This window comes from Tachyglossus aculeatus (genome assembly GCF_015852505.1).
Source record: "Tachyglossus aculeatus isolate mTacAcu1 chromosome 12 unlocalized genomic scaffold, mTacAcu1.pri SUPER_6_unloc_1, whole genome shotgun sequence".
Lineage (NCBI taxonomy): Eukaryota > Metazoa > Chordata > Mammalia > Monotremata > Tachyglossidae > Tachyglossus > Tachyglossus aculeatus.
The window spans coordinates 19,452,983-19,467,225 of record NW_024044828.1 but is presented as its reverse complement, the minus strand read 5'-3'; the positions used below and the strand labels follow the sequence as shown (position 1 = coordinate 19,467,225).

At 52.1% G+C, this 14,243-nt stretch overlaps 1 protein-coding gene across 1 annotated transcript in view; it reads right to left on the bottom strand.

Moving 5' to 3' along the window:
- SPTBN5 (spectrin beta, non-erythrocytic 5) overlaps window positions 1–14,243 on the bottom strand; it is an 80,796-nt gene that overhangs the window by 26,347 nt on the left and 40,206 nt on the right. Inside the window, exons 32-41 of the mRNA XM_038741078.1 lie at window positions 13,443–13,559; window positions 11,467–11,624; window positions 10,276–10,414; window positions 8,358–8,503; window positions 6,896–7,010; window positions 6,681–6,791; window positions 3,663–3,848; window positions 2,472–2,675; window positions 1,102–1,251; window positions 744–848 (exon numbers count right to left, since the gene is read on the bottom strand). Of these exons, the coding sequence (XP_038597006.1) occupies window positions 744–848; window positions 1,102–1,251; window positions 2,472–2,675; window positions 3,663–3,848; window positions 6,681–6,791; window positions 6,896–7,010; window positions 8,358–8,503; window positions 10,276–10,414; window positions 11,467–11,624; window positions 13,443–13,559 (1,431 nt within the window). The remainder of the gene's footprint in view (window positions 1–743; window positions 849–1,101; window positions 1,252–2,471; window positions 2,676–3,662; window positions 3,849–6,680; window positions 6,792–6,895; window positions 7,011–8,357; window positions 8,504–10,275; window positions 10,415–11,466; window positions 11,625–13,442; window positions 13,560–14,243) is intronic.

The window sequence follows — 14,243 nt, the reverse complement described above, 5'->3', positions numbered from 1 at the left end:
TGAGCCCGCTGTTGGGTAGGGAGGGACCGTCTCTACATGTTGTCAACTTGGACTTCCCAAGCGCTTAGTACAGTGCTCTGCACACAGTAAGCGCTCAATAAATATGATTGATTGATTGAATGAATGAATAGGTAGGTGGATGGATGGATAGGTGGATGGATGAGTGGTGATGAACTCGGTCCTGGGCCTCCCCACAGCAGGCTCAATAAATATGATTGATTGAATGAGTGGATGAATGAATAGGTAGGTGGGTGGGTGGATGGATAGGTGGATGGATGGATAGGTGGATGGATGGATGAGTGGTGGACTTCCCAAGCGCTTAGTACAGTGCTCTGCACACAGTAAGCGCTCAATAAATACGATTGATTGAATGAGTGAATGAATAGGTAGGTGGATGGATGGATGGATAGGTGGATGGATGAGTGGTGATGAACTCGGTCCTGGGCCTCCCCACAGCAGGCTCAATAAATATGATTGATTGAATGAGTGGATGAATGAATAGGTAGGTGGATGAATGGATGGATGGATGGATGGATAGGTGGATGGATGGATGGATAGGTGGATGGATGGATGGATAGGTGGGTGGGTGGATGGATGGATGGATAGGTGGATGGATGGATGAGTGGATGGATGGATAGGTGGATGGATGGATAGGTGGATGGATGGATGGATGGATGGATAGGTGGATGGATGGATGGATGAGTGGTGATGAACTCAGTCCTGGGCCTCCCCCCAGCAGTCACCTTCTCGTCCTGCGCCGCCAGCAGTTTCTGGAAAGCTTCGTGCTTGCGGATCAGCTGCTCCACGGCCTCCACTGAGCCTCCCAGGGCACCGGTCTTCAGAGAAACCTGTCCCCACCCAACCCAGGGAGAGCGGCTCGGGGGACAGAGCCAAGGGCCAGTCTCTCCCTGGCCCACCCACACCAGGAAAGAAAGCAGGGGAGGCCCAGAGGGCACCCTGGGGGGATGGAGGGACCCACCAGGCTGAAGGAGGGCAGCCCTAGAAAGCTCCCTGCCCGTGAACTCTCTGAGGAGGAAAGAGGAGAAGGCCCCAACTAGGGAAGGGAAAAGAGGTGCCCCAGGTGGGTAGGAAAAGAGCTACCTCCTGGGCCGTGAGGATCTTATCCAGGTGATCCAAATCCCGGCGGAAGAGCTGTTCCCGGTGCATTGCCTCCAGCCAATCCTGCTTCAGTTTCCAGGCTTGGAACACCTGGCTTTGCTCCTCTTGAAGCAACTGTAACTTCTCCTGGATCTAGGGGGGTTGGAGGAAGTTGGCAGGGGCACGAAGAGTGGGGACCGTTTACCTGAAGCCCCAAATCCTATCAGTGGCATTTACTGAGCACTTACAGGGTACAGAGGGCACCGCACTAAGCACTTGAGAGGGGACAGGGCATTTCCTATTCGCCCCATCCTCAGACCCACAGCACTTCTGTGTGTGTGTCTGCAAATTATATTATAAATGATCGCCGCAGCCTCATCCAGGGCAGGTTTGATTTTTGGGAAACACAGTGGGAGGATTATCTGTCTCTGTGAGACTCTGGAGAAACTGAGCCGAGATTGTGTCTCCTATAGAAGCAGCGTGGCTCAGTGAAAAGAGCCTGAGCTTTGGAGTCAGAGGTCATGGGTTCAAATCCTGGCTCCGCCACTTGTCAGCTGGGTGACTTGGGGCAAGTCACTTCACTTCTCTGGGCCTCAGTTCCCTTTTCTGGAAAATGGGGATTAAGACTGTGAGCCCCCCGTGGGACAACCTGATCACCTTGTAACTTCCCCAGCGCTTAGAAGAGTGCTTTGCACATAGTAAGCACTTAATAAATACCATCATTATTGTATGATCTTGAGCGAGTCACTTAACTTCTCTGGGCCTCACTTACCTCATCTGTAAAGTGGGTATTAAGACCGTGAGCCCCTTGGGGGACAGGGACTGTATCCAACTCGATTTGCTTGTATCCACCCCAGCTTGTAAATGCTTAACAAGTGCCATTATTTTTTTCCATGTGATAATAATGATGGCATTTGTTAAGCGCTTACTATGTGCAGACCACTGTTCTAAGCGCCGGGGGGATACAAGGTGATCAAATTGTCTCACTTGGGGCTCACAGTCTTAATCCCCATTTTACAGATGAGGGAACTGAGGCTCCGAGAAGTTAAGTGACTTACCCAAGGTCAGACAGCAGACAAGTGGCGGAGCCGGGATTCAAATCCAGGACCTCTGACTCCAAAGCCCGGGCTCGGCCCCAGCGCTGGGTAAAAGTGGGCACAGAGAGGAACCTGGGCAGGATGGGGGGCAGAGTAGGGGCTGTCTCTATGTTGCCGACTTGTGCTACCCAAGCGCTTAGTCCAGTGCTCTGAACACAGTAAGCGCTCAATAAATACGATTGAGTGAATGAATGTGGGGATATGGGGGCGAATGGGGGCGAGGGTGGGGTGGGCCTGGGATGTGGAGCGGACAAAGACAGTGGGGCAGCGAGGCACCTCTGGGATGGGGGCATCTTCCTCCTGCAGCAACTTCTCCCCGTGGAGGGCGGCCGCCCGGAAGGCCTCGTCCCGGGCCTCCAGCTGGGCCCGGAGTTGTTGGTGGGCGCTCAGCCTCAGCGAGCTACTGCCGGGGTCCCGGGTGGTCTCCTCCGCCTGGATCTCTCTCCTGACTCCGGCGGCCCACGACGAGTAATCCCTCACCTAGAGTCCAGGCCGGGGAGATGGACAAGGGTTGGGGAGAGGTGCCCACAGGGCAACAGTGCTCTGCACGTAGTAAGCGCTTAATAAATGCCATCATCATCATCATCAATCGTATTTATTGAGCTCTTACTGTGTGCAGAGCACTGTACTAAGCGCTTGGGAAGTACAAATTGGCAACATATAGAGACAGTCCCTACCCAACAGTGGGCTCACAGTCTAAAGGGGGAGACAGAGAACAAAACCAAACATACTAACAGAATAAAATAAATAGAATAGATATGTACAAGTAAATAAATAAATAGAGTAATCAATCAATCAATCGTATTTATTGAGCGCTTACTATGTGCAGAGCACTGTACTAAGCGCTTGGGAAGTACAAATTGGCAACTTATAGAGACAGTCCCTACCCAACAGTGGGCTCACAGTCTAAAAGGGGGAGAAAGAGAACAAAACCAAACATACTAACAAAATAAAATAAATAGAATAGATATGTACAAATAAAATAAATAAATAAATAGAGTAATAAATATGTACAAAAATCTATACATATATACAGGTGCTGTGGGGAAGGGAAGGAGGTAAGATGGGGGGATGGAGAGGGGGATGAGGGGGAGAGGAAGGAAGGGGCTCAGTCTGGGAAGGCCTCCTGGAGGAGGTGAGCTCTCAGCAGGGCCTTGAAGGGAGGAAGAGAGCTAGCTTGGCGGATGGGCAGAGGGATTGGGGGCATTTCAGGCCCGGGGGATGACGTGGGCCGGGGGTCGATGGCGGGACAGGCAAGAACGAGGTACGGTGAGGAGATTAGCGGCGGAGGAGCGGAGGGTGCGGGCTGGGCTGGAGAAGGACAGAAGGGAGGTGAGGGAGGAGGGGACCAGGGGATGGACAGCCTTGAAGCCCAGGGTGAGGAGTTTCTGCCTGATGCGCAGATTGATGGGTAGCCACTGGAGCCATCATTATTATCACTCTTGGGACAATGTGTCTGGCCCTCACCTCTGAGAGGAAGTGGGCGAGCCGGCAGGCCTGCTCCAGCTGGCTCCGGCGCCGCTGAACCCGGAGCCTGAGAGCCTCCCAACTCCGCACCACGGCCTGCTGTTTCCCTTGCAGCCTCCCTGCAGCCGGCGACCCTGGTGGGCACAGCTTCAGGACCTCGTCCGCGCCGTCCAGCAGCTCCTGCAGCTGTGGGAGAGCCGCCCCCGGGGGAAGGGGGTTAGCCTCTGGGAACCAGCCTTCCCACCCATTCATTCAATCGTATTTATTGAGCGCTTACTGTGTGCAGAGGACTGTACCAAGCGCTTGGGAAGTACAAGTTGGCAACATCTAGAGACGGTCCCTACCCAACAGTGGGCTCACAGTCGACCCCCGGCCCACGTCATCCCCCGGGCCTGGAATGCCCTCCCTCTGCCCATCCGCCAAGCTAGCTCTCTTCCTCCCTTCAAGGCCCTATTGAGAGCTCACCTCCTCCAGGAGGCCTTCCCACACTCAGGCCCTTCCTTCCTCTCCCCCTTGTCCCCCTCTCCAAACCCCTCATCTTACCTCCTTCCCTTCCCCACGGCACCTGTATATATGTATGTATGTTTGTACATATTTATTACTCTATTTATTTTACTTGTACATATCTATTCTATTCATTTTATTTTGTTAGTATGTTTGGTTTTGTTCTCTGTCTCCCCCTTTTAGACTGTGAGCCCACTGTTGGGTAGGGACTGTCTCTAGATGTTGCCAATTTGTACTTCCCAAGCGCTTAGTACAGTGCTCTGCACATAGTAAGCGCTCAATAAATACGATTGATGATTGATGATGACTGTTTCTATATGTTGCCAACTTGTATTTTCCAAGCGCTTAGTACAGTGCTCTGCACACAGTAAGCGCTCAATAAATACAATTGATTGATTGATTGATTGATTGATAGAAAGCCAGCCAGCCAGCCCTTGGGGCCTGGACGCAGAGATCCTGCTGGTCACAGTCTGGCCACTGGCCAGACAGATTCGCCCCCGACCCCCGAGCCAGCTCCAGGCAAGAGAGCGTTCACCCCGGGAGGCTGGCATCAAGGCGGGCAGGGGTGGGACCACCCATGTAAGAGGGGGCCCCCCATGCCAGCAGCACCTTCAGAATGGTCCCCCCATTAACTCCCTCCTATTTATTTATTTATTTTACTTGTACATATCTATTCTATTTATTTTATTTTGTTAGTATGTTTGGTTTTGTTCTCCATCTCCCCCTTCTAGACTGTGAGCCCACTGTTGGGTAGGGACCGTCTCTAGATGTTGCCAACTTGGACTTCCCAAGCGCTTAGTACAGTGCTCTGCACACAGTAAGCGCTCAATAAATACGATTGATTGATTGGTGCCCCCCTTCCAGTCACCCCAGCTCTGCTGGAATCTGTTGACTCGCCTTTGACATTGGTATCTACCCAACTGTCACTCTTCAGCTGAGGTCCATTCGTCAAATTAGGTTTAGGGTTGCCCCCATTAGACTAGGAGCTCCTCAAGGCCAGGGACTGTGGCTTTAACTCCAGCACTTTTAGAACAGTGCCAGCGCTTAGAAGAAGCAGCATGGCTCAGTGGAAAGAGCCCGGGCTTTGGAGTAGGAGGTCATGGGTTCAAATCCCGGCTCTGCCAATTGTCAGCTGTGTGACTTTGGGAAAGTCACTTCACTTCTCTCTGCCTCAGTTCCCTCATCTGTGACTGTGAACCCCCTGTGGGACAACCTGATCACCTTCTAACTTCCCCAGTGCTAAAAACAGTGCTTTGCACATAGTAAGCACTTAATAAATGCCATCATTATTATTATATTATTAGAACAGTGCTTTGCACATAGTAAGTGCTTAATAAATGCCATCATTATTATTATATTATTAGAATAGTGCTTGGCACATAGTAAGCGCTTTTTTATGACATTTAAAAAAAATTTTTTTAAAAAACATTTACTATGTGCCAAGCACTGTTCTAAACGTTGGCAGTGTTCTAAGCGCTGGAGTTAAAGCCACAGTCCAAATACCATCATGGTATTTGTTAAGCGTTTACTATGTGCCAAGCACTGTTCTAAGCACTGACAGTGTTCTAAGCGCTGGAGTTAAAGCCACAGTCCAAATAGCATCATGGTATTTGTTAAGCGTTTACTATGTGCCAAGCACTGTTCTAAGCACTGGGGTAAATACAAGGTGATCGGTTTGTCCCATGTGGGGCTCACAGTCTTCATCCCCATTTGACAGATGAGGGAACTGAGGCACAGAGAAATTAAGAGACTCGCCCAAAGTCACACAGCTGACAAGTGGTTGAGCCAGGATTAGAACCCACGACCTCTGACTCCCAAGCTCAGGCTCTCGCCACTGAGCCACGCTGCACAGTACAAGCGCTTAGTACAGTGCTTTGCACACAGTAAGCGCTCAATAAAGAGTGCTTTATAGAGAAGAGAAGAGGAGAAGAGAAGAGAAGAGAAGAGAAGAGAAGAGAAGAGAAGAGAAGAGAAGAGAAGTTTTATTGAGAAGAGAAGCAGCGTGGCTCAGAGGAAGGAGCCCGGGCTTTGGAGTCAGAGATCGTGGGTTCAAATCCCGGCTCTGCCAATTGTCAGCTGCGTGACTTTGGGCAAGTCACTTCACTTCTCTTTGCCCAAGTTACCTCATCTGTAAAATGGGGATTAGGATTGTGAGCCCCGCATAGGACAACCTGATCACCTTGTAACCCCCCAGCGCTTAGAACAGTGCTTTGCACGTAGTAAGCGTTTAACAAATGCCATTATTATTATTATTATTAATAAATACGATTGAAGGAATGAATGCTTCTCCAGTAGGCACCTAATACAACACTGTGCCCAAGGCAGACACCCAATAGAGAGCTCTGCACACAGGAGGCGCCCAGCTCAGCGCCGTGTCCAGAACGGCCCTCAATGACTCCTACCTGCAGGAGGTTTTGGGGGGGACTGGGAATTGTTGCGGGGGGGACCAGAAGGGACTGGGCAGCTCTGGTTGGACCAGAGGAGAGGAGGGGAAGGCCCGGGATCCCTGCTCACCCGCTGCTCGCTGCCCACCAACTCGTGCTCCAGTTCTTCGTGCCGCCGGAGCTGGGCTTGGGCCCCGCGCCCATCCCGGCCCAGCTGGTCAGGGAGGCTGGTGGCCTTCTCCTGGGGAAAGAGAACCGATCAGGAGTGAGGGATTATTGTCCCAGCTGCAGGAGGGCTCCCAGTGGACGGTGGGCAGCGGGTGGGCCCCTCCGGAGCGGCCGTACCTGGATGTGGGCCAGGGCATCGGTCAGGTCCTGGAGAACTTTGAGCACGGCCTCGGTGTCCCTCAGTGCCCGGTCTCGGCCTTGGGACAGCTCCCAAAGCTCTGCCCACGCACTCCTAGTCCGGGGACAGGGGACCCATTAATTCCCCACCGCCCGAGACCACCTGGCACCCCCTGACCCGTCGGTATGAGCCATCATCTCTCCCCACGCCACGGTCCTCCACTTTCCCCAGAAGCCATAATGACTGAGCGCCTGCTGGGCAGAGCACTGTACTAGGCGCTTGGGAGAGCAAGGTCCAGTTAGCAGACCCGATCCCAGCCTTAAAGGGGTTTCTGGTGTAGGGGGGAGACGGTCACTAAAATAATAATAATAATAATAATGGCATTTATTAAGCGCTTACTATGTGCAAAGCACTGGGGAGGATACAAGGTGATCAGGTTGTCCCATGTGGGGCTCCCAATCTTAACCCCCATTTTACAGATGAGGTAACTGAGGCACAGAGAAATTAAGTGACTTGGCCAAAGTCACACAGGTGACAAGCTGTAGAGCCGGGCTTTGAAACCATGACCACTGAGCTACGCTGCTTCTCAATGCCACGGTCCCCCACTTTCCCCAGAAGCCATAATGATGATGATGATGATGATGGCATTTGTTAAGTGTTTACTATGTGCAAAGCACATAGTAGCACATAAGCGCTGGGGAGGATACAAGGTGATCAGGGTGTCCCACGTGAGGCTCACAGTAATCCCCATTTTACAGATGAGGTAACTGAGGCCCATAGAAGTGAAGTGACTTGCCCAAAGTCACACAGCTGACAATTGGTGGAGCTGGGATTTGAACCCATGTCCTCTGACTCCCATGCTCTTTCCATTGAGCCACATAATGACTGAGCACCTGCTGGGTGGAGCACTGTACTAAGCAGAAGCAGCGTGGCTCAGTGGAACGAGCCCGGGCTTGGGAGTCAGAGGTCATGGGTTCAAATCCCAGCTCCACCAATTGTCAGCTGTGTGACTTTGGGCAAGTCACTTAACTTCTCTATGCCTCAGTGACCTCATCTGTAAAATGAGGGGATGAAGACTGTGAGCCCAAAGTGGGACAACCTGATCACCTTGTATCCTCCTCAGCGCTTAGTACAGTGCTCTGCACACAGTAAGCGCTCAATAAATACGATTGATTGATTGATTCTCTATGCCTCAGTTCCCTCATCTGGAAAATGGGGATGAAGACTGTGAGCCCCCCCGTGGGACAACCTGATCACCTTGTAACCTCCCCAGTGCTTAGAACAGTGCTTTGCACTTAATAAATACCAGTATTATTATTATTATGAGCAAGAGGTCAGTGATGAGGGGTGAAATGAGGATGAGGCCCAGGGAGGCGGAATCATATATAAAATGCCATTCTAACCCATCCCCGGTGCCCCCAGAACCGGCCAGGCCTTGCCCCCCGGCCCCTGGCTACTCACTGCAGCTCCTGCTTCTTCTGGCGGATCTGCTGGTCCGCGCCGTGCCCACTGTCCAGCAGCGTTTCCGCCAGCTGTTGGCAGGCCGCCACTCGCCTCCCGCCCGTCTCCAGCTGGTGCTGCAGTGTCTCAAACTTGGCCCGGAGATGCTGAGGAAGCCAGATTTTCTTATTCACTTATGGTATTTGTTATGCGCTTACTGTAGGCCTTAGTACTGAGGCCTTAAGCCCTTAGTACAGTGCTCTGCACACAGTAAGCGCTCAATAAATACGACTGAATGAATATAGGCCAGGCACTGTACTAAGCACTGGGGTAGATACAAGCTTAGCAGACTGGACACAGTCCTGGTCCCACTTGGAGCTCGCCATCTTAATCCCCATTTTACAGATGAGGGAACTGAGGCACAGGGAAATTAAGTGACTCCCCCGAGGCCACACAGCAGACAAGTGGTGGAGCCGGGGTTAGAACCCATTATTATTTCATTAATAATAATAATAATAATAATAATAATAATAATGGCATTTATTAAGCACTTATTATGTGCAAAGCACTGTTCTAAGCACTGGGGAGGTTACAAAGTGATCAGGTTGTCCCACGGGGGGCTCACAGTCTTCATCCCCATTTTCCAGGTGAGGGAACTGAGGCCCAGAGAAGTGAGGTGACTTGCCCAAAGTCGCACAGCTGACAAGTGGCGGAGCTGGGATTTGAACCCATGACCTCTGACTCCAAAGCCCGGGTTCTTTCCACTGAACCACGCTGCTTCACTATTCATTCATTCATTCATTCATTCATTCTATTGTATTTATTGAGCACTTACTGTGTGCAGAGCACTGGACTAAGCGCTTGGCAACATCTAGAGACGGTCCCTACCCAACAACGGGCTCACAGTCTAGAAGGGGGAGACAGCCAACAGAACAAAACATGTGGACAGGGGTCAAGTCGTCGGAACAAATAGAATTAAAGCTAGATGTACATCATTAACAAAATAAATAGAATAGTAAATATGTACAAGTAAAATAAATAGAGTAATCAGTCTGTACAAACATCTATACAGGTGCCGTGGGGAGGGGAAGGAGGTAGGGCTGGGGGGGATGGGGAGGAGGAGAGGAAAAAGGGGGCTCAGTCTGGGAAGGCTTCTTGGAGGAGGTCCTTCTGACTCCCGAGCCGATGCTCTATCCACTAAGCCACACTGCCGGCTGGGGGGCGGTGTCACAGATGGGTCCCCTGGGCCTCGGGGATTGAGGTTCAAAGCAACAGAGGTTGTCCCCCTTGGGGCTCACAGTCTTCCTCCCCATTTGACAGATGAGGGAACTGAGGCCCAGGAAAGTGAAGTGACTAGCCCAATGTCACCCAGCTGACAAGTGGCGGAGGTGGGATTTGAACCCACGACCTCTGACTCCCAAGCCTGGGCTCTTGCCTCTGAGCCACGCTGCTTCTCTAATAATAATAGCAATAATAATGATACTTTGCCCACGGTTCAATTAAGTGTCTAGACCCTAAGGAAAGAGGCGTCAATAAATATTACTACTCTGAATCATCTCTGCTTACTCTACTGGAGTTGTGTTATTTGTTATTAGTAATAATAATGGTATTTGTTAGACTGTGACTTTTAGACTGTGAGCCCACTGTTGGGTAGGGACTGTCTCTACATGTTGCCAACTTGGACTTCCCAAGCGCTTAGTCCAGTGCTCTGCACACAGTAAGCGCTCAATAAATACGATTGATTGATTGATCGATTGATTGTGACAGACTTGACCCTTCCCAGCGGGGTCTCCCGGCTGTGTTTGTTGTCCACGGCCTGTTTTCCCTTCCCTCCCCGCTACCCTAGACTGGGAGTTCCTGGGGACTGGGCCAGTGTGATTCAGGACGGGCCAGTGTGGCCCAGTGAGGCCCAGTAGAGCCCCCACGCCCCGCTCCTCACCAGGACGTGCTCGTAATCCTCTCCGACGACGTCCTCCCCACTGCCGACCGCCTGCCTCTGACCCCTCAGCCAGTCCTGCAGCTCCTCGGCCTCCCGGATGAACTCGTGCAGCTTCAGCGTCCCTTCCAGCCTCCGGCCCCTGTGGTCAGAGGGTCCCGGGCCCGCGGTGGTCAGCCCTTCGGTGGCCAGCTCTCCCCGGAGAGGGCAGGGCTGGCAGGGACAGAGCCGGCACTGCCCGCGTCCATCAAGAAAGGAGGTGGCATAGGGCGAGGAGTGGGAGGAGACGGGGGGCAAACACAGCGAGGAGGTCCGACGGGGAGGCCGGAAGTGGAGGGATTTTTTTTTGGGGGGGGGGGGGTATCTGTTAAGCGCTAACTATGCGTCCTGCACTATACGAAGCACTGGATCGATCCAAATTAATCAGGTTGGACACAGTCCAAGTCCACGAGTGAGGTTTAGGGGGCCAGGCCTGGGGCCTGGCCAACAAGTTGTGTTGCCAACTTGTACTTGCCAAGCTCTTAGTACAGTGCTCTGCACACAGTAAGCGCTCAATAAATACGACTGATTGATTGATCAAGCGCCTAGTACAGTGCTCTGCACACAGTAAGCGCTCAATAAATACGATTGATGATGACTGATTGGGGCCTGAGGGGAGAGGAAGGAAGGGATGCCGGGGGGGGGTCTCTGATGTCGCTCCCTTCCAGGATAATAATAATATTAATGATGATGGCATTTATTAAGTGCTTACTATGTGCAGGGCACTGTTCTAAGCGCTGGGGAGGTTACAAGGCGATCAGGTTGTCCCAGGGGGGGCTCACAGTCTTCATCCCCCTGTTCCAGATGAGGTAACTGAGGCCCAGAGAAGTGAAGTGACTGGCCCAAAGTCACCCAGCTGATAAGTGGCAGAGCCGGGATTTGAACCCCTGACCTCTGACTCCAAAGCCCGGGCTCTTTCCACTGAGCCACGCCGCTTCTCTGGCCGTGGGGAAGACTGCCCAGCTCCTCTGGCGGGGAGCGGGCAGGGGCAGCGGGCAGTACTTAGACTGTGAGCCCACTGTTGGGTAGGGACCGTCTCTATATGTTGCCAACTTGTACTTCCCAAGCGCTTAGTCCAGTGCTCTGCACACAGTAAGCGCTCAATAGATACGATTGATTGATTGATTGATTGAGGGAGTGGGTTTCACGCCTTACCGTGTGGCCGCCAGCTCCTGCATCCTCCGCAGCTGCCCCTGCAGCCCCTCCTGGGGCGCGTCCAGCTCGTCGGTGGGGCGAGAGCCGGCCAGGCTGCGGCCTGTTTGGGCCAGTTCGGCCACGAAGCTCCCGTAGAGGGCCAGCTCTTGCTCCAGGGCCTGGGGGCACGCCAACGGTTCAGTCAAGCAATGGGTATATTTATCAAGCACCTACTGTGTGCCCAGTGCTGTACTGGGCGCCTGGGGGGCACTCTAAAAGACACAGTCCGAGCCACCAAGAAGAGGACACCCGCTGTCATTTACAAAGCAGAGGAAGAAGTGCTCGAATAGCGGAGCGTGTGCGACAAAATGCACAAAGGTGGACTGTGAACTGAGTGCTCTGGGGGCTGAGATAGGAGGGAGAAGAGCGGTTCTCTTCGAGAGAAGCAGTGTGGCCTAGTGGGTAGAGCACGGGCCTGGGAATCAGTCAATCAATCAATCAATCGTATTTATTGAGCACTTGCATTGGACTAAGCGATTGGGAAGTACAAGTTGGCAACGTATAGAGACGGTCCCTATCAATCAATCAATCAATCGTATTTATTGACCGCTTACTGTGTGCTGAGCACTGTACTAAGCGCTTGGGAAGTCCAAGTTGGCAACACATAGAGACGGTCCCTACCCAACAGTGGGCTCACAGTCTAGAAATCAGAAGGACTTGGGTTCTAATCATGGTTGAAGGACTGAATGAATGAAAGGTTTCACCGCTCGTCTGCCCTGCGGACTTGGGTAAGTCACAGCTTCTGCGTAGCTCAGTCACCTCATCTGTAAAATGGGGATTAAGACTGTAAACCCCGTATGGGGCATGGGCTATGTCTAACCTGATTATCACGTGTCTATCTCAGCGTTTAGTACAGGGTCTGGCACATAGTAAGTGCTTAACAAATCTCATTATCGTCAGATAGGTGAACTGCACCATCAGTATGTCTTTTTTGAATATGAAGGACGACTCTATAAAGGGAGGGAAGAGGGGTGGAAACTGTGCTTTTTTGGTGGTGAGAGGGGATTCATTCAATTGTATTTATTAAGCGCTTACTGTGTGCAGAGCACTGTACTAAGCGCTTGGAATGAAATGGGGGTAGAGGCCCACAGGTAAAGCAGGCACACTTGGAAAGCGGGTGGGAGATCTCTCCTTGAGCGAAGGCTGTGAAGGATAATAATAATAATAATAATAATAATAATAATAATAATGATAATAAAAATAATAATAATAATGGCATTTATTAGGCACTTCCTATGTGCAAAGTACTGTTCTAAGTGCTGGGGACATTACAAGGTGATCAGGTTGTTCCACGGGGTGCTCATAGTCTTTATCCCCGTTTTACAGATGAGGTAACTGAGGCCCAGAGAAGTGAAGTGACTTGCCCAAAGTCACCCAGCTGACAATTGGTGGAGCTGGGATTTGAACCCATGACCTCTGACTCCAAAGCCTGGGATCTTTCCACTGAGCCATGGTATCCCTCCCAGTGCTTAGAACAGTGCTTTGCACATAGTGCTTAACAAATGCCATCATTAATAATAATAAAAATAACAATGGCATTTATTAAGCGCTTACTAAGTGCAAAGCACGGTTCTAAGCGCTGGGGAGGTTACAAGGTGATCAGGTTGTCCCACGGGGTGATCATAGTCTTTATCCCCATTTTCCAGATGAGGTAACTGAGGCCCAGAGAAGTGAAGTGACTTGCCCAAAGTCACCCAGCTGACAACTGGCGGAGCCGGGATTTGAACGCATGACCTCTGACTCCAAAACCCGTGCTCTTTCCACTGAGCCACACTGCTATATGCGAGGGATGGTGGAGGGAGGAGTCGTGGGTGTGAGCCCAATGTGGGACAGGGACTGTGTCCAACCCAACATGCTTGTACTCCCCTCTCCCGGTGCTTAGCACAGTGCCCGGCCCAGAGTGAGCGCTTAACAAATACCGCAGTTATTATTATTACCTGGTGCTTCTTGATGAGGTTGAGGGTGGCCGCCTGGTCCTTGCCGAAGTCCTGGCTGCTCACCAGGGGCAACTTCTCCGACATCCAGCCCTCCAGCTCCGACACATCCAGCAGATACTTCCGGGACAGGGGCCCGTCGGAGGGTGACCACCCTTGTGGACCGTCCCCGTTCCCTCTTGTCCAGCATAAACACAGTTCCTCTCCGCTCCCCTGCTCGTTCAAGCTCTCATCCTATTCCGTCTGGACTACTGCATCAGCCTTCTCTCTGATCTCCCATCCTCGTGTCTCTCCCCACTTCAATCCATACTTCATGCTGCTGCCCGGATTGTCTTTGTCCGGAAACGCTCTGGGCATGTTACTCCCCTCCTCAAAAATCTCCAGTGGCTACCAATCAATCTGCGCATCAGGCAGAAACTCCTCACTCTGGGCTTCAAGGCTGTCCATCCATCCCCTCGCCCCCTCCTACCTCACCTCCCTTCTCTCCTTCTCCAGCCCAGCCCGCACCCTCCGCTCCTCCGCCGCTAATCTCCTCACCGTTAGGCCTCATTCTCGTCCGTCCCGCCATCGACCCCCGGCCCACGTCCTCCCCTGGGCCTGGAATGCCCTGCTCCCTCTGCCCATCCGCCAAGCTAGCTCTCTTCCTCCCTTCAAGGCCCTACTGAGAGCTCACCTCCTCCAGGAGGCCTTCCCAGACTGAGCCCCTTCCTTCCTCTCCCCCTCGTCCCCCTCTCCATCTCCCCCATCTTTCCTCCTTCCCTTCCCCACAGCACCTGTATATATGTATATATGTTTGTACATATT